Consider the following 26,287-nt stretch of genomic DNA (forward strand, 5'->3'; position numbering starts at 1 on the left):
GCAGGCTCCCTGCTGAGCAAAGAGCCCGACGTGGGACTCGATCCCAGGACCCTGAGATCATGACCCGAGCCGAAGGCAGCGGCCCAACCCACTGAGCCACCCAGGCGCCCTAGAATTGTGTTTAGAATCTTATTAAACACATAAAATTCTGAAATACTACCTGCAAAAGAAGAATGCAACTTTTGCCAAATCACCCTTTTTTTGAGCGATAATTCACATAATATAAAATACATTCTTTTAAAGTGTACAAGTCACAGGTTTTTTGTATATTTACAGACAGGTTGTGCAACTATGTATTTCTGGAACTTTCCATCATTCCAAAAAGACACTCCATACCCATTTTTGGTCAGTACCATTGTCTCCTTCCCCCACCTTCTGGCAGTCATAAATCTACTTTCTGTCTCAAGAGATTTGCTCTTCTAGATTTCCCACATAAATGGAATCACCCACTAGGTGATCTTTTACTGAGCTTCTTTTACTTGAACCTAATACTTCAGTGTTTATCCACATTATAGTATGTATCAGTATTTTATACCTTTTTATGGCTGAGGAAGACTCCATTATGTGTATATATATATATATATATATATATAACATTTGTTTATTCATCAGTTGTTGGACACATCGGTCGTTTCTGCATTTTATTATAAATGCTGTTGCTGTTCTTAATGTAGACATGTATAAAAGGATCAAGGTTTCCAAAGTAGTGAAAAGACAGTTGCTAGGTTTAGTGGCTTTTTATAGTATTTTTTCCTCCATTCATTTTCAGACTCTCTTGGGAGCTTAGGATATTTCACAGTTCTGAATGTTAGCAACTGAAAATGCCTGTAGACGATGAAGCATCTGAAGATGACTCGGATTCAGTTTCTTCAAACACTGAAAGAACCTGCATTTTCAAATAAGAGAGTATAACGATTTCTGTACAATATGGAAGATTTTGATTTGGTGAAACCTTTACGAAAACCTTCATCTTCTGTAGAATCTGATATAAAAAGTTCTCCCCAGTCTTTTGGACTGAACTTAAATACTAATAGGTAAGAATGGGATAGATAGATTTAAAAAAAAAAAATGTAACAACAAATCAAAATAAGTTTATTTGCATAGTTTATCCAAGTAGTATCATATACTTATTTGTTCGCATTTAAATAACAATGACAGCCCTCTATCAGGAGCTGTTCAGGGATTAGTTAAGAATAGTTTCAGGGGGGCGCCTGGGTGGCTCAGTATCTTGATCAATTGTCTTCCTGAGTCAGGATCCTGGAGTGGCATCAGGCACCCTGCTCAATGGGGTGTCTGCTTCTCCCTCTGAGCTTCCCCCTCTTATGCTCAACTCTCTCTCATTCTCTGTCAAATAAATAAACAAATAAAAACTTAAAAAAAAATTTATTTTTAAAAAAATTAAAAAAATTTTTTTAAAAAGATTTTATTCATTTATTTGACGGAAGCAGAGTCACAAGTAGGCAGAGAGGCAGGCAGAGAGAGGAGGAAGCAGGCTCCCTGCTGAGCAGAGAGCCCTATGGGGGCTCGATCCCAGGACCCTGGGATCATGACCTGAGCCGAAGGCAGATGCTTTAACCCACTGAGCCACCCGGGCGCCCCAATAAATAAAATCTTTGAGAGGAAAAAGAAAAAAAAAGAATAGTTTCAGGGGCGTCTGGGTGGTTTAGTTGTTAAGTGTCTGCCTTCAGCTCAGGTCGGGATGGAGCTCTGCCTTGGGTTCCCTGCTCAGCTGGAAGCCTGCTTCTCCCTCTCCCACTCCCTCTGCTTGTGTTCCCTCTCCTGCTGTCTGTGTCAAATAAATAAATAAAATCTTTGGGGAAAAAAATAGTTTCAGCCCTCCCCTTTTATATCTTCCACAGATAATGTACTTTTGCATGGGGATCATTGTGGAAAAAATACTCGTTTTCCCTTTTTTTGGTAAGATTTTATTTATTAATTAGCGAGAGAGAAGGGTGCAAGCAGGGGGAGAGGGAGAAGCGGACTCTCTGCCAAGCAGGGGGCCCGATGTAGGGCTCTATACCAGGACCCTGAGATCATGAGCTGAAGGCAGACACTTAATGACTGAGCCACCCAGGTGCCCCAAAGCATAATTATTTTTATTTATTTGACTCAGAGAGAGAGATATCACAAGTAGGCAAAGCAGCAGGCAGAGAAAGGGGGAAGCAGGCTCCCCACCTAGCAGAGAGCCTGATACGGGGCTCGATCCCAGGACCCCGAGATCATGACCTGAGCCGAAGACAGAGGCTTAGCCCACTGAGCCACCCAGGCACCCCAAAGCATCATTTTTAAAAAAATATTTTATTTATTTATTTGACAGAGTATGAGCAGGGGGGAGGGGCAGAGGAAGAGGGGGAAGCAGGCTTCCCACCGAGCAGGGAGCCCTGTGCTGTATGTACTCAATCCCAGGACCCTGGGATCATGACCTGAGCTGAAGGTAGACACTTAATGACTGAGCCATCCAGGTGTCCCCTTTTACACTGTTTTAAAATTTCTGGTAGATTACAAGCATGTCTTTAAAATTTAGTTGCCTAAATATTGTTTTTCTACATTTTTAAAATAACAGTGCAAGTAATGTTTAATATTTCAGAACTACCTTACCAATCTGGGAAGTAGGAATTAAAATTGAATACTAGGAAGTAAGCAAAAAAAACAGACCCTGAGTGAGTGGACAAAAATAGATACTCTCCAACAATGCATTTCATGCATTTTCTTTTTAAACTTTCCAGTGTTTGGTTTGTTTTTAATCAGAGCCAGCTTGCTCTCATTTTGTAAATAATCTGACAAACGTGGTTATTTGATTTCTAAATTTCTAATAGCCTAAAAACAGCCAAGAGGCAAAGCCCACTAGAGAGGAGCCCAGCTATAACAAGCATGTACAATGAAGCAAAAACACGGCTATCTGGGGCCTATTGGTAAAGGGTCAAAGGTCTTCTAACACACGAGATCTTGAAGAGACTGTATAATAAATACACTAATTCTTTAAAAAGTTTGTTCATTCTCTGCCTTTCTTGGGAGGAATTTAAGGCAGCTTGTAAGAACATAGAAGATGAGAAAGCGAGGTGAAAGGCGGGGAATGTGTGTGGGAAATGGTCCGGGGAGATGGCTGTCTTCACAATTTGTACCCATGCACTGAAAGTTCGTTTCCTGCAGCACTTGGTGACCCCTAGGAAGAAATCCCTTTTAGAACATAATCTGCCTGGGGAAACCTACATGTGCCTTCCCCTTTCATTTTTTAAGATTTTATTTTAAAATTTTTTTTTTTTAAAGATTTTATTTATTTATTTGACAGAGAGAAATCACAAGTAGTCGGAGAGGCAGGCAGAGAGAGAGAGAGAGGGAAGCAGGCTCCCTGCTGAGCAGAGAGCCCAATGCGGGACTCGATCCCAGGACCCTGAGATCATGACCTGAGCCGAAGGCAGCGGCCCAACCCACTGAGCCACCCAGGCGCCCCTATTTAAAATTTTTTAAAAAATGTTATCTCTACTCCCAACATGGGGCTCGAACTCACCACCCCAAGATCAAGAGTCACGTGCTCCACTGACAGAGCCAGCCCGGTACCCCCTAAATGTGCCCCTTTTTTTTTGAAGATTTTATTTATTTACTTAACAGAGATAGATCACAAGTAGGCAGAGAGGCAGGCAGAGAGAGAGAGGAGGAAGCAGGCTCCCCGCTGAGCAGAGAGCCTGATGCGGGGCTCGATCCCAGGACCCTGAGATCACGACCCGAGCCGAAGGCAGCGGCTTAGCCCACTGAGCCACCCAGGTGCCCCTAAATGTGCTCTTTTAATGAAGATTATGTAACTGACCTTGTCTCCCTTTTCATTATGACTAGCAGTTAAATCGGTCAAATTTAGACTTGATTACACAACCATGTAACCCCTTATGGACAACATGTATGTTCTTTCCCCGGAGTTTTTATTAGTCCTTGATTCTCCTTGTTACTGTTTTTCTGTTATTTTTGTCAGTGTTGTGGTGTGTGTGTGTGTGTGTGTGTGTGTGTGTGTTTTAATGAACTCTTTGTGAAACAATATAGGGTATCAATAAATAAATGAAAATGACCTCTTAGACTGGAATTTAAACATAGTTTATTGTCCTTAATTATGCTTTGTGTTTTTATAAAGCAAATCTGAAATAACTTCCTCTCAAGTTTGGGAAAGCAGTCCTCCTGGAAAGAATCAGTGGTATTTTACACAGTGAATAGGGCTAAATGAATGCTGAATATTTGCTGCTAATTTGCTTGGCACAACTTTTATTCAAAGATGGTGCAAAGATAAGCACCAGCTTATCACACCAAATTAGGGGGATCCAATTAACAAGACTTGACTGCAATTCTGGGCAGTGGAGAAAGAAACCCCACTACAGAAAAAGGGCTGTACTTACAGTAGAGGAAAATAATCCTCCGGAATGATTTAGATTGGAGAAAGCTGGACCTTTTTCTTATCGTACAGCAGAAACTTTTATTTTCTGCTGGTGCTTTGGAGTGTCCTCCCACTTCTGGAGATGGTCTTTCTGTTGGATTCTTTAAAAAAAAAAAAAAGTGCTTTCTCTTTACTGCTATTTTTCCTTTTGTGGACAAACGTGATCAGATTTTCAACAAACGAGGTGCCATTAAGAAGGATTAAATGTCAGTGGTTTTGTACTGCTCTGCTAAACTTGAACTGCTGAATTATTCAACACTTTGGTAGAATGAAGAAAACCATTTGAATTATTTATGTTTCAACAGAAGTAGTCCCCACCTTAGTACAAATGGGGTATCCTCTTTCTCAGGGAAGACCAGACCATCCGTAATTCAAGGTACAGTTGAAGTCCTAACCTCTTTAATGCAAGAGCTACAAAACACTGGAAGGACTGATTCGGAACTTTGGAAAAACTGTGAGGTATCTAGTTTTGTTTTATTTGTGGAATTTTAAAAAATATATTTGTAAATGTGCCTCTACTGAACTCTACATTATTAGAAATTTATATACTAAAGAGAGTGATTCTTACTGCTAGAGTGAAATGGTCAAATATAGGAATTGGGGAACAATATCAATCAATATGGAAAAGATGATCAAGAATATGTTTGAACAAATATTAGTGATTAGCCACACTAATTTATATTTTAAATGTCAGCTAAAATATTAGCTTTGTTCAGAGAAGTGAGAATTCCAAAATTATTACTATTGTTAATAATTCTAATGTTTTAAGTAAGTCATACAAAATTGTTACCATTTTGAAAAAAAAAGCCTAAATGCTCTTTGAAATATTTTGAATGCTCCACTCATAAATTAAGACTTCTTTTTAGTTATGCCTTATCACATTTAGTTGTGATATGTTGAATTATATTGATTTTTCAGAATTGATTGTTTCTTTGGCCCATAGGTTAAATTGTGATATGAAAATTTAGTTAAAAGAATACATATATATAAATTTTGTTTCACAGAATTATGCCCAGGTTAGATTTTTCACAGGCTGGATTTGGTAATGCTTTATAGAAATGTATAAAACATTTTTATTAAATTCTTTATTTAGGGAACAGTGGATTTTATTAAATGTATTTTTTATTAAATTTATTTAATTTTAAAAAATGTTTATCATACAAACTATTACTTGTGTTATTTTCAAAATGTATAATAAGTGGAATGAAAAAATACCTGGTTTAAGGATTCAGAAGCAGCCACCCTTAAGTAATTATTTGTATTCATTATCCATATTATAAAAATGACTATTATTGCAAACTTCAGGAAAAATTGAGCTTTAAGTTTTTGCAATTTTTGTTTTTTCCATATAATAGTCAGTATATGCTAATGCAAGAGACATGTAAAATGATACAATTAAAAATGGAATATATTTTGAAATATTTACTTTAATATACTTATTCATTAGCTTATGAACCTGAGTTAACATGTTTTTTAAAAAAAATAAGGTATTGCTCTTCTGGCAAATTCATGTTTAACTAGAAATTATTACTTTTAATACTTTGAAATTGGCATCCTGGAATCAGAATGTATTTGTGAATTTAAGATACAGATTTTTATAAGGCAACATACCAACGTGCTACTTGACACCTTGGCATTTGAGCCAGTTTCTTTTGCTTTCCCCTTCATCTCTGATATAACATTATTTTATATTTAATATTAATTGGCTACTTAATTTTTATAATGTAGACATGTAATTGTTTAGTGAATCATTTCTTAAGATATTTCTTACTTTGGCAGAATATGAAGTATCCTTCTGGTCATTTCAGTAAAATCTCTCCAATTTATTAATGTGTTTTGTAGCATACAAAAACGCAATCCAGTGATATTTTAGTGTGTAGCATTTTAGGAAGAATGGGAGGGGTAAGGATTGTGCAAGTCTTATTCCTTATTCTTTCCCCTGAATTTCATATTTTCATCTTTTTTTGGAATAGTAACATTTGTCTGATTTCTACCATTGGTAAGGGATTCATCTATGTTATTAAAGCAAAACTTAAAACCTTCCATGGAGCTCAGAGCTCTGGAGGTCTAATTTCTTCCTAAAACCTCTTTTCTGGAATTCTGAGGTTTATCATTCCTTAAACTTGAGAAGATTATGTATTTTGATTAATGGAAAATAATGTTTAACACATTTACGTAGAATTACTTTAATATATTCTTAAATGCTTACTGTTGCTAATATTTCTCTGATGGTAAAATTTTAAAGCACATTATTAGCTAATTTGTCTTAAGTCATTATTTTTGCATTTTCACGATTTAGTGCTACTGATTATATATGTAAGAGTAATGGTTATATGATAATAGTTATTTTATTTTTTATTTTTTTTTTTAAAGATTTTATTTATTTGTCAGAGACAGAGGGAGAGAGAGCAAGTGAGCACAGGCAGACAGAGAGGCAGGCAGAGGCAGAGGGAGAAGCAGGATCCCTGCCGAGCAAGGATCCTGATGCGGGACTCGATCCCAGGACCCTGGGATCATGACCTGAGCCGAAGGCAGCTGCTTAACCAACTGAGCCACCCAGGCGTCCCTATGATAATAGTTATTTTAAGTACCATTTATTGAGTGTCTATTTGCCAAGCAGTATACTAGGTACCTTTTGTCCATAGCACTCAACCTTATTAGACCCAAAGCCCTTATTTTATAATTTTACCATTAATTTACTAGTTTACATTTTACATTTGACAGTTCACACTTGACAATTTTTAAAGTGACATCAACTTATATTATCCTGAAATGCATTTCACAGGTACATCTGCCTGTACCTACCGTAAAAACAGTCATCCTCTTTTTTTTTTTTTTTTTTTTTTAAAGGTTTTTATTTATTTGACAGATCACAAGTAGGCAGAGAGGCAGGCAGAGAGAGAGAGAGAGGAGGAGGAGGCAGGCTCCCTGCTGAGCAGAGAGCCCGATGCGGGGCTCGATCCCAGGACCCTGGGATCATGACCTGAGCTGAAGGCAGAGGCTTTAACCACTGAGCCACCCAGGTGCCCCAACAGTCATCCTCTTAATCGTGATAAAGAGGAGGAATCAAAGTTACTTATAATTTGAAAACAGGTTTTTCAGTATGTAAGTGCCCAGCACACTCCCATCAGAAGATGTAGTGGAGCACAATCTGGGGTTGACACGTAGACTCACTGTGAAGCAGCAGTGATAGACACGGACTGATCCAACTGTGTTGTACTGATGACCCAGCACTTCATTTGGTGACATGATTTTCTTTTCTTTTTTTTTTTTTTAAAGATTTTATTATTTATTTGACAGAGAGAAATCACAAGTAGATGGAGAGGCAGGCAGAGAGAGAGAGGGAAGCAGGCTCCCTGCTGAGCAGAGAGCCCGATGCGGGACTCGATCCCAGGACCCTGAGATCATGACCTGAGCCGAAGGCAGCGGCTTAACCCACTGAGCCACCCAGGCGTCCCGGTGACATGATTTTCTGAAACGGTGACCAACTTCTGATCAAGTTCTGAAACGAACTTAACATCTTCATAGTGGCATTCCTGGACGATTTGTTGATTTGAGAGCTAAGCAAAATATTTGGTATTTTTATAATATAAAATGGACCCAGGACAGTTTTTCCTTGTTGGGGACCATCCTGTGATGTGTGTCCCTGGACCCACTGAGTGCTGGTAGCACCCTTACTATCTTTGTGACAGCCATGGCCTCACAGCTTTTCAAAATACAGTTCTTCCATTGAGATCACTGCTTCACATGCATCATATTTGAATTTAAAATTTAATTCTCCCAGCCACCTATGTGCTATTACTCTTCCCATTTTAGAAATTCATAAGAAGCACAAATGAAATTTACTTATTGAGGACCACTCAGGTTGTTAGTGGAGAGTTGGAAATTAGGCCTAGGATGTCAAAGTCATTGGGATATTTACAAGGCGAGACTATAGAAACCCCTTTCAGGCTAATAGCATCAAAAGCTTTGTGCAAGGGATAGTTTTAATTAGACGCCCATGTCCTCCAATGTGTGTAAAATGCAGGTCACATAAATAATTTTAGTTAGACATGAATCATAGTCCTAATAATATGTGAATAATATTATTTGCTGCATTTATAATGTTCTTAAATGTGTTTATTGAAAATTTAAATATAAAATCTGACTAGGAAGAACAAAATCTCCACCAATTTATATCCTTAGTAAGCTCCATTCATTCATATCTTAAATAAGAAAATATTAATTAGGATGTGATTAACATTGTGTCACATAATATGAAGCCATTTTTTGTTTTTGTTTTTTTGTTATCGTTTTTATGTATGTAATTCTATCATTGTTGTAATTTAGTTCTGTGTGACTAATAACTTTGTCAGGTTAAAATAACTCCTGAAGTATTTAAGTTTGTATAACTTAATAAAAAAAGCTATTGCCTGATTTTTGTTTTGACTAAGATACTTCGTGTTGTAGATAAGTGGAGAAGATAAGGAACTGAATTTGATGTAACCGACCTTATCCTGAAGTTAGTTGATTTAGAATTAATACTTCCTATCAGTACCATTCTCTTTCTGTTCAAAAATTTCCTTTTCCAATCCTGCGAGTTTTTATTTCCTTTGCGTTAATACTGTTCTGTATCTTTCAATTTAATTCTGCTCTGTTGTGGTTACTGAACTGGCTTTAATCTGAAGGGCCTCTAGAATGTGTAGTCTGTAATACCAAAGAAAAATGAGCTTGAAATTCACATACATATTTTTTTTAAAGTAAACTCTACCCCAACGTGGGGCTCAAGCTCATGACTCTGAGATCAAGAGTTGCGTGTTCCACTGACTGAGCCAGCCAGGCGGCCCTGAAGTTCCCATTTTCATACACTCACTCAGACTGTATATCCGAGTGCCCACTCTTTCCTTGGCCCTGCGTCCTACGTGCTTAATGATGAGTTAACAGAGTGAACAGACGGGACGCTCTCTGTGCTAAAGGCTACGAAGGCAGTGCACAGGATGACATTTAGAAAGGAGCAACTCTGGGATGGTTTGGGCAACTGTCTTCGAGAAGTTAAGCTATAATTGCAAGAAGGGGCAGAAGCCGTGATAAGAGCTGGAGAGAGAGCTTTCCAGGTAGAGGGTGCAGTGAGGGCAAAGCTTTTGAGGTGGAAGACCGTTTTGGCAGGTTCAGGAAAAAGAGAGGCCAGTGAGGCTGGTAGGTACTGAGTGGGGGTAGAGAGGGGTGGGATGAAGTTGGGAGGTGCGCGGGGCCCGGATCTCTCGGCCCCGTAGGGAGTACAGCAAAGGAAAGATCATGGAATGGTTTGTAAGGGAAGCTCTTTTTCATGGTAGCTGCTTAGTGTGTATTATTGCCAAGAGTCTGTTACTGAAAGGATGCCAGCCTCGACGCTGAATTTAGCCGCTGAACGTCTCCTTGCCCCCTTTCCTGCTTTTGCAATCTGGTGGTAAGAGCACTGACTGCTTGAGAGTCCGAGGGGTCAGGACCTGACAGTGACAGAAGGGAGGGCTAGGCCAGTTCTGTGGGTTTTCAGAGGGAGTTTCTCATTCCTCTCTCAGCTGTAGTGATGACACTTCAGTATCTGACTTGAAAAGCGTTCTTTTGTTTTTGTTTTACACTTAAATAACAAGTAAATTAGGGGTTTAAATCCCACTATACCAAATTATTTCTTGTCTTAAGGCGTGGGAATCAGAAATGAGAGCTGGTGACGTCAAATTAAGATGCCATGTGAAAAACAAGATTTACCCAGACCTTCAGATTTACCCAGACTGCAGGTTACATAAGAGAGGGGTGACCATGCCTGTGTCTTTCTATTTTTGCATTAAATCTAGCTTTATAGCTATTTAATCGAGCTTATACATTTTACATTAAAAATATATTTTAACAAGGTCCTTTCCCACTGGAAGAATTTTTCTGTGACTATTACATGAACAATTATTTTTAACTAAAATATTTTATAATTTAATAGACCAGGTGGTTACAGCTATTCAGTCTGGTGGAAAAACAATGCCAACAACAGATAGTTGCCCAGCAGGAACAGTTCCACAACCAAATTCAAGTAAGTTGTTATTTATATTGATTCTTTTTTTTTTATATTGTAAGATTTGGAAGAGGAAGCAGTTAATACTTCTTACCAGTTTTGTTTTTTAACTAAAAGCAGATTCTCTTTAATATCTCTTATTTTTAAGCAATATTTTCAGAGTATTTACACAAAGGTAATGTTTAATATACTTTCTTACCCAGATCTATAATTTTATTTGCAGCGAATACAGGAGGAGATAAAAAACTTAGTCAAGTTACAGACCAGTAATTCTTCCTGGGCTTCCTCCGATAGTTTTTTAAGCAAACAATTCTCTTCAGAAAGTCAAATGGGTTTTTATTCTGAAAACAGTGAGAGAAATGAACCTATCATCAGTTATCCTAAGTCTACAGAACCCGAAATGCAGCAAGGAACAGCCACGTCCCAACCAGACGGCAGCATGGACAATAGCTCAGTGAGCAGTGGGTATGGCACCTTTTGTGTGTCCGAATTAAATGCCTACAAATCTAAGGACCCGCCCGAGATCATGGAGCACCCAGAGGTTTCTGAAGGACAGTTTGGAGCGCCTTTGGGGCAGACGGAGTCACCTGTAGATGGTGTAAAAAACAAGAGTTTTCATATACATCCCACTGAAGAGTTCTGTGCATCTTTAAAGGAAGATAGTTCTATTTTTCCTGGTGAGTTTGAACACCACTTTCTTGGCGAAAATAAGATTTCAGAAGTATACAGTGGGAAAACAAATAGGTGAGTAGAATTTCTCCATCCTTTGAAGGGAGGTTTGCTTGTTTATTACATTTAGAATCTAGTAAAGCAAGCTCCTTTTTGAGTATAATAAAATGAGATGTCTTTGAACACTTAGGAGCTTTACCAAAGTCTTGTATTTATTGCCTGTGCCAAATGGAAATAAAGCATACGATATATTACCAATGTCTGACTTTCTTCCCGTTTGTGACTTTGTAAGACTACTGACCTCTTAGGTGGGAGCCTTGCTAGAATAATACCTTTTATATTTTCTGGTCACTGTAAACTTGCTGAAAATTAGAGTATGGAATTGTATCAACTGTGGAGTTTTGTCACATATGTGCCTGTAATTTGAAAGCAAACATCATACACAAGTATATTTAATGCTTTTTATATATAAGAGGAACTTTTGTAAGTTTAAGGACAACTGTGGCTGGATGTTTGTAAAGCAAATACTCATTTAAAATTATGTCATTTACAGTAAATGTTCAGTTTTATATCTCTAAAGTGTGTCCTCTAAGGTAAGTGTTCACCTATAACAACACAGATCTTGTGTACCTATTAGTAATCATTACTAGTCCTCGTAAATAAAGATTTTGCTTGAGAGAGACCTTGAGCACTTGAATGGGCCACTGTGATCGGTTTTGTTCTGTGGCTACAGCTATGTGTATTATTAATCACTGTTTGTTTGTTTTGTTCACTTTGCCTTTGGTAATAGAAAATTGTAAGAAGAAATTTAGGTGAATCAATAAAAATCCATCTGTTCCCTGCTATTAGAAAAACAACTCAAAACATTTTCCATTATCAACTAGTGTTTAGTTTTATGTGTGAAGGACAGCTTCTAAAGAGAATAACTTTGGTTTTCTTTTTTTGAATAGTAAATCGATAACATCATGGGCACAAAAGCTGAAGCAGAACCAACCAAAGAGAGCACTTACAGAAGAGGGGTGTTCAAAACCTATGCAAGGAAATGAGCTGGCCAAGAAGTCACCAATGGAGAAGGTGGGTGATAAGTCCCTTTACTCTGCCATGTTTCAGCCACTGATAATTAGGTGGAGTTTACTACATACTCATCAACATAAGTTTTCGGCCCTTTCTTCTATGGTATTAATTTGTACTATTGACCTATCTGCCTTCGGGTGTCTCAAAGGATTGGAAACAATAGTTTGCTCTAAGTACTGGTTCTTTAGTGGTCTGGAAATCAAAAATAAGGAGGGGTAAAGTACTATAAAAAGTGAGGGGAGCCTGGGTGGCTCAGTGGGTTAAAGCCTCTGCCTTCGGCTCAGGTCATGATCCCAGAGTCCTGGGATCGAGCCCTACATCGGGCTCTCTGCCCAGCAGGGAGCCTGCTTCCCCCTCTCTCTCTTTTTGCCTGCCTCTCTGCCTACTTGTAATCTCTCTTTCTGTCAAATAAAGAAAATCTTGAAAAAAAAAAAGGGAAAATCATTTTGTAAGGGTCCTAATTTGCTTTGTACTGCAACTGTTTACATTTGGTCAGAGAGTGATCCACTTAACTTTTTTTTAAGCCCTCAAATAATTTGTATTACTATGAAGTTGTAAGAAGTAGTACTATGTGTGTGAATGCTTCAAGACAACTCTGAATTTATAACCCAAATTTTGAGAGATTACATGGTTAAATTCTGTGTGGCCGTTTTGCTAATCTAGCAGCTGTTTTTGTTGAAGAGTTACAGATATGAGTAAGTTTGAAGCCCTTTGAAGCCCTTTTGGCTTAAATTATCATAGAGTAACATTGTTTAGTATAACACATTGATATTGTAATATCTGATCTCTGCAAACTTGGTATCTTTAGAAATTGACCACTTCTTTTTTTTTTTTTTTTAAAGATTTTATTTATTTATTTGACAGAGAGAAATCACAAGTAGATGGAGAGGCAGGCAGAGAGAGAGGGAGGGAAGCAGGCTCCCTGCTGAGCAGAGAGCCCAATGTGGGACTCGATCCCAGGACCCTGAGATCATGACCTGAGCCGAAGGCAGTGGCTTAACCCACTGAGCCACCCAGGCGCCCAAAATTGACCACTTCTTGATCATCATAAACATGGTCTTTGCATCATCCTGTGAAAAATAAATAGAAGTCATAGGGAGACAGTCCCTCAGCCTTCCTAAGGCACTGTTCTTTTTTCTTTCAGTAAATTTTCATTTGCCAGCCAGTGATACTTAGGCTTCTTCATATCACAGTTCTTGAACGTATTCCGCTTTTGTGTTCAGGAGGGAAGTGAGGGTGCAGGAAGCTACAGGAGCTGCCGAGCCTCTGAGACCCGCCCTGTAGGACTGCCTTCATAGAACTGTTCTTTTGAACCCATGTGCCGTCAGCCATGATGCTATATCCTTGTTTGGTGTGAGTGAGAGCATGATAGTATTTGGAGATGGGGGTGAAAGTTGCTTTTTTTTTTTTTTAATTTTATTTTTTTGACAGAGATCACAAGTAGGCAGAGAGAGAGAGAGAGAGGAGGAAGCAGGCTTCCTGCTGAGCAGAGAGCCCGATGCGGGGCTTGATCCCAGGACCCTGAGATCATGACCCGAGCCGAAGGCAGAGACTTAGCCCACTGAGCTGCCCAGGTGCCCCTGAAAGTTGCTTTTTTTATTGAATTAGGTTGGCAGAAAAAGACAACGTCTTCCTTCCTTCCTTCCTCCCTTCCTTCCTTCCTTCCTTCCTTCCTTCCTTCCTTCCCTTCTTTCTTTCTTGATTTAATTTATTTGAGAGAGAGAGAGCAGGGAGAGGGGAAGAAGCAGACTTCCTGCTGAGCAGGGAGCCCAGCATGGGGCTCTATCCTAGGACCCTGAGATCATGACTGGAGCTGAAGACTGATGCTTTTTCTTTTTTAAGATTTTATTTATTTATTTATTTGACAGAGACACAGCAAGAGAGGGGGAACACAAGCAGGGGGAGTGAGAGAGGGAGTAACAGGCTTCCCACCAAGCAGGGAGCCCGATGTGGGGCTCAATCCCAGGACCCTGGGATCTGACCTGAGCCGAAGGTAGACACTTAGCCTACTGAGCCACCTAGGTGCCATGAAGGCAGATGATTAACCAACTGAGTCACCCAGGCAACTCTCCCATTTATTATTTTAGAGAGCCAGAAAGAGCAAGTGCATGCACAGGCTCTTGAGCACTGGGGGAGGGGCGGGGGGAGAGGGAGAGAATCTCAAGAAGACTCTGCTCTTGAGTGTGGAGCCTGATGGGGAGCTTGATCCCAGGACTCTGAGATCTTGACCGCAGTCAAAACCAAGAGTCGGATACTCAACTGACTGAGCCACCCAGCTGCGCCTTCCGTTCCTTTTCTTTTTTTTAAAGATGAGTGGTATTTTTGGTAGGAAATCATTATGGGAGATCAAGTTTCTTTTATTTGAGTTTTCGATGGCTTTCAGATACAGGTAGTTGATGAATCCGAGGTGCCACACCTGAAGTGAACGCGTTTCTTACCCGCATAATCCTGAGTCAAATGTTGCGGATTTACCGCGTTGAAACTCTTTATTTCATCCTTCCTCTTCTCCTGTTTTTTCTAGTTTCAGTCTACGTCAGGGAATCCTTAGGGACAGAATCCTCTTGGCATCCAGTTTTCTCTTTCTACAATGGTAGTTTCTTTGGGTACTAGCTATTTTGAAGCCCATCTTGAAATAGCTGTTGTTTTAGCATAAGGAAGACACCCTCCTTGGTAGGCAGAGTGCTGTCACCTCTGTAGCCTTCTACTTTGGCTGTGGGTCCACACAAGATTGTGAGCAATACAACTTTAATACTTAACAAAAACAGGGGCGCCTGGGTGGCTCAGTGGGTTAAAGCCTCTGCCTTCAGCTCAGGTCATGATCCCAGGGTCCTGGGTTCGAGCCCCACATGAGGCTCTCTGTTCAGCGGGGAGCCTGCTTCCCCGCTCTCTCTGCCTGCCTCTCTGCCTGCTTGTGATCGCTGTCAAATAAATAAATAGAATCTTTAAGAAAAAAAAAAAAAAAAGCTCCTTTCTAAAAAAATTAAAAAAAAATACTTCTTAACTGAAACTAAAAGTTCGATGATGGTGGAGCTGACGAGAAAAATACTGATAAAAATGCTCTTCTGTTAAATTTCTTGTGACGATGCCAGAGACACCGCAAGGAGTAGTTGGCTCAGTACTTTTATCAGAATCGGTGATAAGCAAGCATTTCGAGCCTTCTCTGTGGTTAGTAACCTGTTGCCTATACAAAGACATAGTTTACTACTTGAAGTTCATATAGATTACTGAAAGCAGTTTTTAGAGTTTGAATTATTGTACTTTTAATGATAAAAATGAATTATTAGGGCTTTCACATTAATTTTGACCCTAAATGACTTTAATTCCAGGCATTTTGAATTTGTTTTGGATGTTACTGGCAAATTATAAATACATTTTCTTCCTGAGCTCATTAAGTAGCTCCAATTGCCCGTGTTCTCCCAAATCAACTTTTGTAAACACACAGGAGAAGAAAATCCTTCACGGTTAGTTCCTATCATTGTGCATTTCTGTAATCGTGGGGAAACCCAGACTTTCCTCCTTCTTCGTGAACCCTCTGAGACTTTTCTCTAGGCCGGGGGTTGACACCTGGCTTTCATTCCTTGGGTCAGCAGTTTGTGCCTAATGATTTTTAGCTTTGAACTCACAGTTCTCTCTCTTGCCTTGTAGTCTAATTTCACTGCTGCTAAGCATCCTCATGCTTTTTACCTCAACAAACCAGATGAGAGTCCAAATTCTTGGATGTCTGATTCAGGAACAGGTATGAGAGTCATTTTTTTATAACAACTTCTAATAGGACGATGATGCTATACGGCGTAATGGAGCGGTTTCTGTAAATCTGTTCTATGTTGTGTTGTGCCTCTAAGTCTGACTTCCTTACTTGCATTGATTTGTGTTACACATTCTAGAAGGATAGAAGGAAAAAAATATTTTTACAGTTATTTAAACCCTTGCAGAAGGCATCTCAGCATTTTCCAGGTGCTCCAGAGTGAATTAAGAAATGCAAACCCTTGGGACGCCTGGGTGGCTCAGTGGGTTAAAGCCTCTGCCTTCGGCTCAGGTCATGATCTCAGGGTCCTGGGATCGAGTCCCGCATCGGGCTCTCTGCTCGGCAGGGAGCCTGCTTCCTCCTCTCTCTCTCTCTCTGCCTGGCTCTCTGCCTACTTGTGATTTCTCTCTGTCAAATAAATAAATAAAATCTTTAAAAAAAAAAAAAGAAATGCAAACCCTTTGTGAGCCGTTCCTTACTCTCCGTGGTAAGCTTATTTTAGCTTCAATGATGTAACCTACTGATTTTCTCCCCCCCACAATCCCACATGCGGTTTGTCAGGATGAATTAGCCTTGCAGGATGAAAACTGCCGGAATTCAACCCCCGTCATGCTGCCCCCCGTCAGAGAGCTCCCATCACCTGTCCCCTGGGTTTCTGGCGCGTCCTGCCCAGCCTCCCTGCCCTCACCCTTGCACCCTTCCATCTGTGCAACAGCCTGTAGGGTCCTTCTTCTTCGTTTTTTTTTTTAAAGAGAGAGAGTGAGACAAACCAAGAAACAGATTCTTTTTTTTTTTTTTTTTTTAAATTTTATTTACTTATTTGACAGAGATCGCAAGTAGACAGAGAGGCAGGCAGAGAGAGAGGAGGAGGAAGCCGGCTCCCTGCTGAGCAGAGAGACCGATGCGGGACTCGATCCCAGGACCCCGGGATCATGACCTGAGCTGAAGGCAGAGGCTTTAACCCACTGAGCCACCCAGGTGCCCCTGTAGGGTCCTTCTTAAAGAGGGGTCAGATCATGTGACTTCTCTGCTCAAAACCCCACTGTGCTCTTTCCCTCAGAAGAGCAGCCTGAGTCCTCGTCGGCACCCACAGGCCCCGCAAGGTCTAGCCTTGTTCTGTTTGACCTCATTTTCTGCGGCTCCTCCTCTCTGCTTCAGCAGCGAGGCTGTTGGCTTAAATGTGCCAGATATGGTCTCCTTTTAGGGTTTTGCTTTGCTGCTTCCTATATTTTAAATGTTCTCCCCACCTTTTACGTAGGGGACCTCCCTCAGGGCTAACATGCTTACTCTGTCTTGTTACCTTGCAAAGAGCCGACCCCGAGAACCCCTCCACACACACCCCACATATTTCCTTTTACCCGATTTTTAAATCTTAACCATTTGGGTGCTTACCGTCTTCTAACCTTCCGGGTATACCTTGTGACTTATTTACTGTTCATGTCTCACATTTCCTGCTCCCTGGCCTGGCATAGTAAACACTCTGAATGTGTATTTGAACCATTGAATTCTTTATATTGCATTTTCTGTACTGTTCCTAAAGAAATGGTCTTTTATGAAGTATATATATATTTTTTATTTTGTTTTATTTTTAAGATTTTATTTATTTATTTGACAGACAGAAATCACAAGTAGGCAGAGAGGCAGGCAGAGAGAGAGGGGGAAGCAGGCTCCCCGCTGAGCAGAGAGCCCGATGCGGGGCTCGATCCCAGGACCCTGAGACCATGACCTGAGCCAAAGGCAGAGGCCACCCAGGTGCCCCAAAGTACATTTTAGATTGTACTAGTTTATCCTGACTTAAAAAAAAAAATTTTTTTTTTTTTTATAATCCTTGCACCCAACATGGGGCTTGAACTTACCACCCCGAGATCCAGAGTTATGTGCTCTCTTGCCTGAGCCAACCAGGTGCCCCATATTTTGCCTTGTAGTAGTACATTTCAGTTTTAAATATTTGGATCATTAAATTAGAACTCTTACATGGTAAGGCAATTAAGAGATTCTATGCCATCAAAATTCAACTTCCCATATAGCCTAAAACTAGTCACTCTCTGTATATAATTTTCTTTAAGTAGAAATAAGCTCTCCTAGAGAGCATTTTTATTCTCTTTCCTCAGTCTTCTATGTTGTCATATTTGTGTGCCATAGGACTGACTTACTGGAAGCTGGAGGAGAAGGACATGTATCACTCTTTGCCTGAAACTTTAGAGAAGACGTTTGCACCAGCCTCCTGCACAGATATGTCTCCCGGCCAGGTAATTTAAAAACACATTGTGGGTGGGTGTTCGCATTATACAGGTGTAGTTAAATATGCTGTTTCATTATAAATTTTGTGTTTTCCAATTTGATATATTAAAGAAAGCCTGGGCTGTAAATTATACCTGCTTTGAAATGGGGTCTCTCATTCATTGCCTTACGTGATCATAGGAAAGTTACTGAAGAGTAGAATTAGAAATGTCCAGTTACTGTGTTGTAAAATGAAATGAGATGATTTTGTGCCTACGATTCTAAATCCAGTAGGTCCGCAGACAACTGCTTCTGCTGTTTCTACACCTGGCTTTGATTCTCCAACCTATTATGCCCTCCTTCTAATCCATTTGTACCATAATTTTGAGTATTCTAATTTGCCTAGTTAATTTTCTTTGAGAAATGTATTTTCTTCAGAATAATGAAATAAAACTATCCAGCTTGTGTATGTCCATGTTTTGGTCAGGTGGTGAGAAGGTAGTTTGGGAAAAGAAGGGATTACATTGAAGGTAACCAGGAGAGCTGTAAGCATGATTGACCAGCATTGGCGGGGCCGTGGGGGAACAACAGAGTCCTACAATGGGGCGGAATCCAGCATCCCATCCTTCAGGAAAGGAGTGAAAAAGAGAGATAAACACAGAGGGAGGAAAGCTGAGGAATGAGACTGTGAGGGGCCGGAAGGCTCAGTGGGCTTTGTCATTGCAGGACTCACTGTGTGCATGATGTAATCTGCACCATCAGCAAATGGACACAGTATTTTGGTGATGCTAAGACACTGTTGCCTTTAAGACTTCCTGTTTTGTCTTCTCACTCCTCCCAAAATTACCAAGAGAGCACTGTTATAGTAGAATATGTATTTTATTCTTATTGAAAGAGCTTGTAGACCTAATTAAACATGGATTTTTATAAAAGAAATCTTAAACACACATAAAAAGGACAATATAAGTAATATAAGTTTGTTAAAACTTTTTCACCTATAGAGGCTTACACAGCTCTCTTCAACTCAGTGTGGGTTTCTGTTTTCCCATATACTGTTTTCCTTGAGCCATCGAGAGCTTTGAGGATGTAGCATTTCTTTAAAAAAGGAAGAAAGGTCTTGGTGCTGTTTTTATCTGGCTTTAGTGGTCATCTAGAACTGGCCTATGTTTGGCCCCCAGGTGGGGGAATATTGATAAACATACAGGATTCACCATCCCTCAAATACTGGTTCTCAGGGGTTCCGATGTAGTCTCTAGGATTTTCTTCCAGACTGCTGACACCTGTTTGGCCAATTTTGATGTCTTTGATACTTACTTTTGAGCAGGCAATGACAATTAGGTCGTGGTTGCTACTTGATCGCAAGCTGTGTAAGATGCCATTTATTACAAGAGGCATCCTCACTTCACAGATGTTAAAATATGAAAAGAAATCCTAGATGTGGAAAATGGTGAAAAATGGTTCTACTGTGAGCTCTCTATGGAGGAATTGCAACTGCTCACCCAAGCTCCTAGGGAGGGACTCCTCAGGCTCAAGGCCACAACCAGAGCACTGCTTGTTATAGGCTGAGAGTTTTGAAAGGGCCTTTGGGATGTTGGTATATAAAAAGTAAAATTCCAAAATAGCATTATGGAAATTATTAATTTTAAGGGTTTATAGTCAACAAATTAATTCCTTTAATGCACACTTAAAAAGATCTGTGTGTGTGTGTGTGTGTGTGTGTGTGTAAGATTTTTGTTTATTTGAGAGAGAGAGAGAGAGAGAGGGGCACGAGCAGGGGGAGGGACAGAGGGAGAGGGACAAGCAAACTCCCCGCTGAGCAGAGTCCCTGGGACTGTGGGGCTCCATCCCAGGACCCTGAGATCATGACCTGAGCTAAAGTCAGACCCTTCACTGACTGAGCCACCCAGGTGCCCCCATGCACATAAAAAATTAATCATCTTTGGGGTGCCTGGGTGGCTCAGTGGGTTAAAGCCTCTGACTTCGGCTCAGGTCATGATCTTGGGGTCCTGGGATCGAGCCCTGCATCGGGCTCTCTGCTCAGCGGGGAGCCTGCTTCTTTCTCTCTCTCTGCCTGCCTCTCTGCCTACTTGTGATCTCTCTGTCTGTCAAATAAATAAATAAAATCTAAAAAAAAAAAAAGAGGAACTCTGTCGTTCATTTAAAAAAAAATTAATCATCTTATTCACAAGCTAGTTAAAGGGCTTGTTTGAAAATATTAATTCAGGGGCTCCTGGGTGGCTTAGTGGGATAAAGCCTCCGCTTTTGGCTCAGGTCCTGATCCCAGTGTCCTGGCATCAAGACCCGTGTCTGCCTCTCTGCTCAGCGGGGAGCCTGCTTCCCCCTTTCTCTCTGCCTGCCTCTCTGCCTACTTGTGATCTCTGTCAAATAAATAAATAAAATATTAAAAAAAAATAATTCATGGCATTCTGCAGGCTGTGTAGGGTCTGGAAATTGGACACAAACTTGAAGCCCCCTGTGAATGTATTCTTTCAATGCTTTCAGTGTACCTCTTGCTGAATCTGTAATCTCGTTTAAGAGAAAGTCCATGGTTTATATATGAGACCTGGGGTTAAATGATCCACTGCCACGCTCTGCAATAGCTCCCACCTGGAAATAATTTAAGGCTGAGATTTTAATGTTTGGAGCTTAGACCTCTTTGCACATTTCCAGCGTGGCAGAGCCCTGTCTTCAAGCTGTAATTAGGGTCATGCCTTCTTATTTTAAGAGTTTTTAAAAGGGTCTTATTTCCACTGGGTAACTTGTTTCTTAACACTTTTTTTTTTTTTTTTTGGTCTGCCAACTCTTAAAAATATAGGAAGGGGCTCCTGGGTAGCTCAGTCGGTTGAGCGTCCAACTTGTGATTTCCACTCAGGTTGTGATCTCAGGGTCCTGGGATTGAACCTGTGTGATGGGTGGGGCGGTCCTTCGCTCAGTGGGGAATCTGCTTGAGGATTCTGTCTTTCTCTCCCTCTCTTCCACTCCCCCTGCTTGTGTGTATGGGCTCAATCCTCTTCCTCCCTCTAAAATAAATCTTTAGGCATTGGGTGGCTCAGTGGGTTAAAACCTCTGCCTTCAGCTCAGGTCATGATCTCAGGGTCCTGGGATCGAGTCCTGCTTTGGGCTTTCTGCTTAGCAGGGAGCCTGCTCCCCCAACTCCCGCCTGCCTCTCTACCTACTTGTGATCTCTGTCAAATAAATAAATAAATAAAATCTTAAAAAAAAAATCAATCTTTTAAAAAATAGGAAAATAACTATAAAGGTATCCCTATATCTGTCCCCTTGAGTCACATGATACTAATTTAGTCAGAACTCTTCTCATCCTGCTTTGGTTATGCATGATGAAGTCTTTTCTTACCTCAAAATTTGATTTTTTTATCTTGAGTCGGAGGGGCTACCAAAGTTTTTAATTCTTTAGAAGTATTCTTAGGCTACTAAAAAGTTGGGTTCAGATTACCACCTTAATATTTATTGTTAGGGGATATTAATTTTTTTCATTCTGAGGGAGACTCATAATTAACAGGTAATGACTTCTAAATTTGTTTTCTAAGTCCGATAGTATAGAGTCTCAGTTCATTTAAAATCTCTCCAGAATCTTTTTGTGGTGCTGATCTTGATACCAGTAAACTTTTTTCATCATTGATAATACCATTCAAATAATTTTGTTTCATATCTTTAAGTCTAATACTAGTAATGAGATGAAGCTACCATCACTGAAGGATATTTATCATAAAAAACAAAGGGAAAACAAGCAGTTACCTGAGAGGAATCTCACTTCTCCTTCCAACCCAAATCATCCACCAGAGGTAAATTGTCAACACTCTCTGACTGAAAATGAAAGCTGCTTCATGACTCTTAACTTTTATCTTAAGCTTTATTTTCCCTAGGAGATCTAAAGCCTACTCACTTAAAAACAAACACGGAGTACTGAGGGCAAAACCTTACTGTTGTCTGTCTTATTTCTAGGTACTAACTCTAGATCCGACGTTACACATGAAGCCAAATCAGCAGATTTCAGGGATTCAACCACAGGCCTTTTTGAATGCCCTTGATGACAGAATATCCTTTTCACCAGATGCTGTTCTAGAACCTACTATGTCTAGTCACTCTGACATAGACTCATTTTCACAAGCAAGTAATATTGCTTCTCAGTTATCTGGATTCCCAAAATATCCCTCAAATTCAAAAGCTTCACCAGTGGACTCTTGGAAAAATCATGGATTCCAAAATGAAAGTAGGACCAGTTCCACGTTTCCTTCAGTTTATACTGTTAATAGTAATGACATCTCGGTCAACACTGTAGATGAAGAAAACACTGTCATGGGAACCTCAGCCTCAGTCAGTCCGTCCCAGCTTCCAGGGACAGTCAGCAGTGTCCCAGAATGCGTTTCCTTGGCTTCCCTGGAAGATCCTGTGATACTGTCCAAGTATGTATTTCAGTGCATGGCTTCTAACGTTAGCCGATTTTGTATGACATCTGTTTGAATGATGGCAGCGGTTTTTATTGACTGTCCCTAACGTATAAAATCTTCGAGATACAGAATTTTTAAGGGAGAACATCTAAAGATTGATCCATGTGGTTGGTTTTTTTTTTTTTTGCTTAATTAGTTGTCAACATGTGTAATAATCTGTTATGTTTTCTGTGGGTGTGCAGAGGAAAAAGGCTGTACTTTTGATTACAAGAGATTGTGTTCTTGGTTTCTCTTATGGGATAGAGAGTGAGGAAATGCTCTCCTAAATTTTTTTTTTTTGCCCTCAACCACAGAATTAGGCAGAACCTGAAGGAAAAGCATGCCCGACACATAGCGGATCTTCGAGCTTATTATGAATCAGAAATAAATAGTTTGAAACAGAAACTGGAGGCAAAGGAAATTTCTGCAGTTGAAGATTGGAAGAAAACCAATCAAATTCTTGTAGACAGGTAAAATTTATAATTCAACTATAAAGTTAGTGTTTCTCCAACTTGGAATATATTATTTTTTCTGCAGTATACTATATTGTGATGAAAGACTTTGAAAACATGTTTTAGATTTGAAAATTGTAACAGAGATATATTTGCCGAAGTAATTGTTTTTATAGGTTTGAACCAACCTCATAAAGCAGAGTGGTAGCTGACATGAGGGCATTTGTTTCATATGGACAAAATACTGAAATATTTGAGCAGATTTTGTGTACTTAAAAGAATTTCATTTGTGGGGGATTAGTACTATGAAATCTAAGAAATCTCTGACTAACGTCCTCGAGCAGTTCTCAATCTTTTCTTTCTTTCTTTTTTTTTTAAAGATTTTATTTATTTATTTGACACAGATCACAAGTAGGGAGAAAGGGAGGCAGAGAGAGAGGGGGAAGCAGGCTCCCTGCTGAGCAGAGAGCCCGATTCGGGGCTTGATCCCAGGACCCTGAGATCATGACCTGAGCCATGGCTTAGGCATGAGGCATAACCCACTGAGGAAGAGTGCTTAACCCACTGAGCCATGCAGGCGCCCCCTCAATCTTTTCATAAACCCAGATTTCACATGCACCTGTGAAAGCCATTATCCTGTTCAAAAAAGAAACCAACATGACAACACAGGGGACGGTTATGTTAAGGATGGCCGGATACCTGTTTTAGAGAGAGAATCCTGAACAAAATTTGAAGCTCTAACTGGTATTAGTAACAGCATATTTACCACATATTTTACATTTAAATGGGACTTAAACAGATTGAAAACTGACGTTGATGTAGCAGCCAAGAATGGATCCTTAAGGCAGAAAAAAGACAAATCCCCTTGAAAAAAAATTAAGAAGGAGCTGAAATCATCTGGTGCAGTTAATAGTTTCACTTGCAGAATTCTAGGAAAACTAGCCTTGATACTAGCCTGTGGCTGCTGTGGTACCTGTTGTTTTATTCCCAAGAGTCACAGCAGCTTCCATTCTGCTTCTGGGGGTGGGGGTGGGGGTGAGGCCGGGACTGGGGGTGCAGTGGTCAAGAGCAGTAGTTTGACAAAAACCAGAACGAAACAAGCCAGGTTTAGGTTTTCTAGGATAAAAGGACAAGGGTAGATGGCAGGCTGGGGGAAGTTGGTTCTTGTTTTTTTGTTGTTTTCAAGAAGACAAAGAGGAGTACAAAGAGGACTGTAGGTGCTTCCTGTGGAAAACGGAGGCATTACAGAGAGGCTGCTAGAGAAGGTGCCTAGTGAAGGATTGCTGAGTAAAGCACTATTTTTACCCCGAAGCTGCTAGAGCCATAGAGCGGTGAGGCGGTGTAGGTGGGCGGCCTAGAAGTTGGGGTTGAAGAAGTGGCTGCGGTAGAACTGCCACGGCCGCGGTGGGGGGCGCGGTAGGGAGGGGACAGAGAGCATGCAGGGGCACAGCAGTAGTCACTGTCACCTGGCACGAGAGAAAGGATTCGCCAGAAACAAAAACCAATTTTAAGTTGTCAGCATACACAGCAGGTTTTTTCTTTTTTCTTTTCTTTTGTTTTTAACTTCTTTTTTTAAAGATTTTATTTGTTTATTTGACAGAGATCACAAGTAGGCAGAGAGGCAGGCAGAGATATAGAGGAGGAAGCAGGCTCCCTGCTGAGCAGAAAGCCCGATGCCGGTTTCGATCCCAGGACCCTGAGACCATGACCTGAGCCGAAGGCAGAGGCTTTAACCCAGTGAGCCACCCAGGTGTCCCCACAGCAGTCTTTTTCAAACTTAAAATTGCAAGGGGGAGAACCCCTTCTGCCACTGCGAACGGGGCCCCTGACACATGGTGGGCCAGTCTGGTCTCCGATTGTTCTGTCACACAGTTTCCTACCACAGTCAGTGTGGTGGTTAAAATAGAAAAATAGAGTTAACATAACATAATTCCACTTGACTCCTTTGTGCTCTTTCCTTCATGTGTTGTTTTAGTTTCAAGATTTTATTTATTTATTTGACAGAGAGCGAGAGAGGGAACACAAGCAGGGGGAGTGGGAGAGGGAGAAGCAGGCTTCCCCCCAGAGCCGGATGCCCAGTGTGGGGCTCGATCCCAGGACCCAGAGATGATGACCTGATTGGAAGGCAGATGCTTAACAACTGAGCCACCCAGGCGCCCTCTTTCAAGAACAGTTTTATCCGTATTTGATTTCTGCACAGCATCAATACACAGTGGTTAGGAGTGTGAACCCCAGAGCCACACTGCCAGGTTTCAAATCCCAGTGATTGCTTTCAACCCAGAAGGAATGCAGCTTCTGTTTTCTCATCTGTAAAATGGTAATGATAGCAGTCCTCACTCATAGGATTGTGAGGGCGAACGTAAAGTGCTTAACATAGATTTGGCTTATAATCAGTGTCAAATAGATAATAGTTTTTATTCACAGTTCATTAACACCGAGTCAAAATGAAAATGGAATTCTTCTGTGTATTTTGTGATTTTGAGGTTCTGTGATGATTTACTTTAGGAAGGTCTTTAATTATAAGAATAATAGATCCAGGCTAATTTGGAAAAGTACAGAGGGATGTAACATGAGAGTTCTCCCTACCCAACCTCTACGGTTACATTCCAAAGTTAAGTTTTATATCCTAGAAATCATAGTGCACAGATCTATATATAGTTTTTTTTTTTTAAGATTTTATTTATTTGACAGAGAGAGAAAGATGCAGTGAGAAAGGCAACACAAGCATGGGGAGTGGGAGAGGGAGAAGCAGGCTTCCCACTGAGCAGGGAGCCCAGTGTACGGCTCCATCTTAGGATTCTGGGATCATGACCCGAGCTGAAGGCAGACGCTTATCAACTGAGCCACCTAGGAGCCCCTATAAGTTTTTTTCATAACAAAGATCAATTTTATGCATTCTTTATCCTGTATTTTTAAATATAATTTTTTAAAAGAATTGTATTTACTTATTTGACAGAGAATGGGCACAAGTAGGGGAAGTAGCAGCAGAGGGAGTGGGAGAAGCAGCTTCCCCCTGAGCAGGGAGCATGACGTGGGGCTTGATTCCAGGTCCCTGGGATCATGACCTGAGCCAAAGGCAGACGCCTGACTGTCACCCAGGCGGTGCACTAACTTTTTCATCTTGCAAACCTGACCCTGTCCCCATTAAGCAACACTCCTCCATTCCCTGCCCCCCAGCCTTTGGCACCCAGCATCCTACTTTTTTTTTTTTTTTAAGATTTTATTTATTTATTTGACAGAGAG

At 40.5% G+C, this 26,287-nt stretch overlaps 1 protein-coding gene across 8 annotated transcripts in view; it reads left to right on the plus strand.

Annotated features, from left to right (window-relative positions):
• The window catches only part of MPHOSPH9 (M-phase phosphoprotein 9), a 66,886-nt gene that overhangs the window by 2,156 nt on the left and 38,443 nt on the right, over positions 1-26,287 (plus strand). For 3 of the 8 annotated variants that reach the window (XR_009405857.1, XM_059408284.1, XM_059408279.1), the window contains exons 2-11: positions 770-1,034; positions 4,723-4,876; positions 10,365-10,454; positions 10,660-11,180; positions 12,056-12,179; positions 15,825-15,915; positions 18,067-18,173; positions 21,822-21,947; positions 22,108-22,568; positions 22,907-23,062. Coding sequence is in view for 7 of the 8 variants with exons in the window: in XM_059408284.1 (XP_059264267.1) it covers positions 928-1,034; positions 4,723-4,876; positions 10,365-10,454; positions 10,660-11,180; positions 12,056-12,179; positions 15,825-15,915; positions 18,067-18,173; positions 21,822-21,947; positions 22,108-22,568; positions 22,907-23,062 (1,937 nt within the window). In the remaining variant the exon portion in view is untranslated. Of the gene's footprint in view, positions 1-769; positions 1,035-4,722; positions 4,877-10,364; positions 10,455-10,659; positions 11,181-12,055; positions 12,180-15,824; positions 15,916-18,066; positions 18,174-21,821; positions 21,948-22,107; positions 22,569-22,906; positions 23,063-26,287 lie in introns of those variants that run through there. The other 5 variants (XM_059408283.1, XM_059408281.1, XM_059408282.1 and 2 more) reach the window with 5 other exon arrangements.

The sequence above is a fragment of the Mustela nigripes genome, chromosome 8 (genome assembly GCF_022355385.1).
Source record: "Mustela nigripes isolate SB6536 chromosome 8, MUSNIG.SB6536, whole genome shotgun sequence".
Classification (NCBI taxonomy): Eukaryota; Metazoa; Chordata; class Mammalia; order Carnivora; family Mustelidae; genus Mustela; species Mustela nigripes.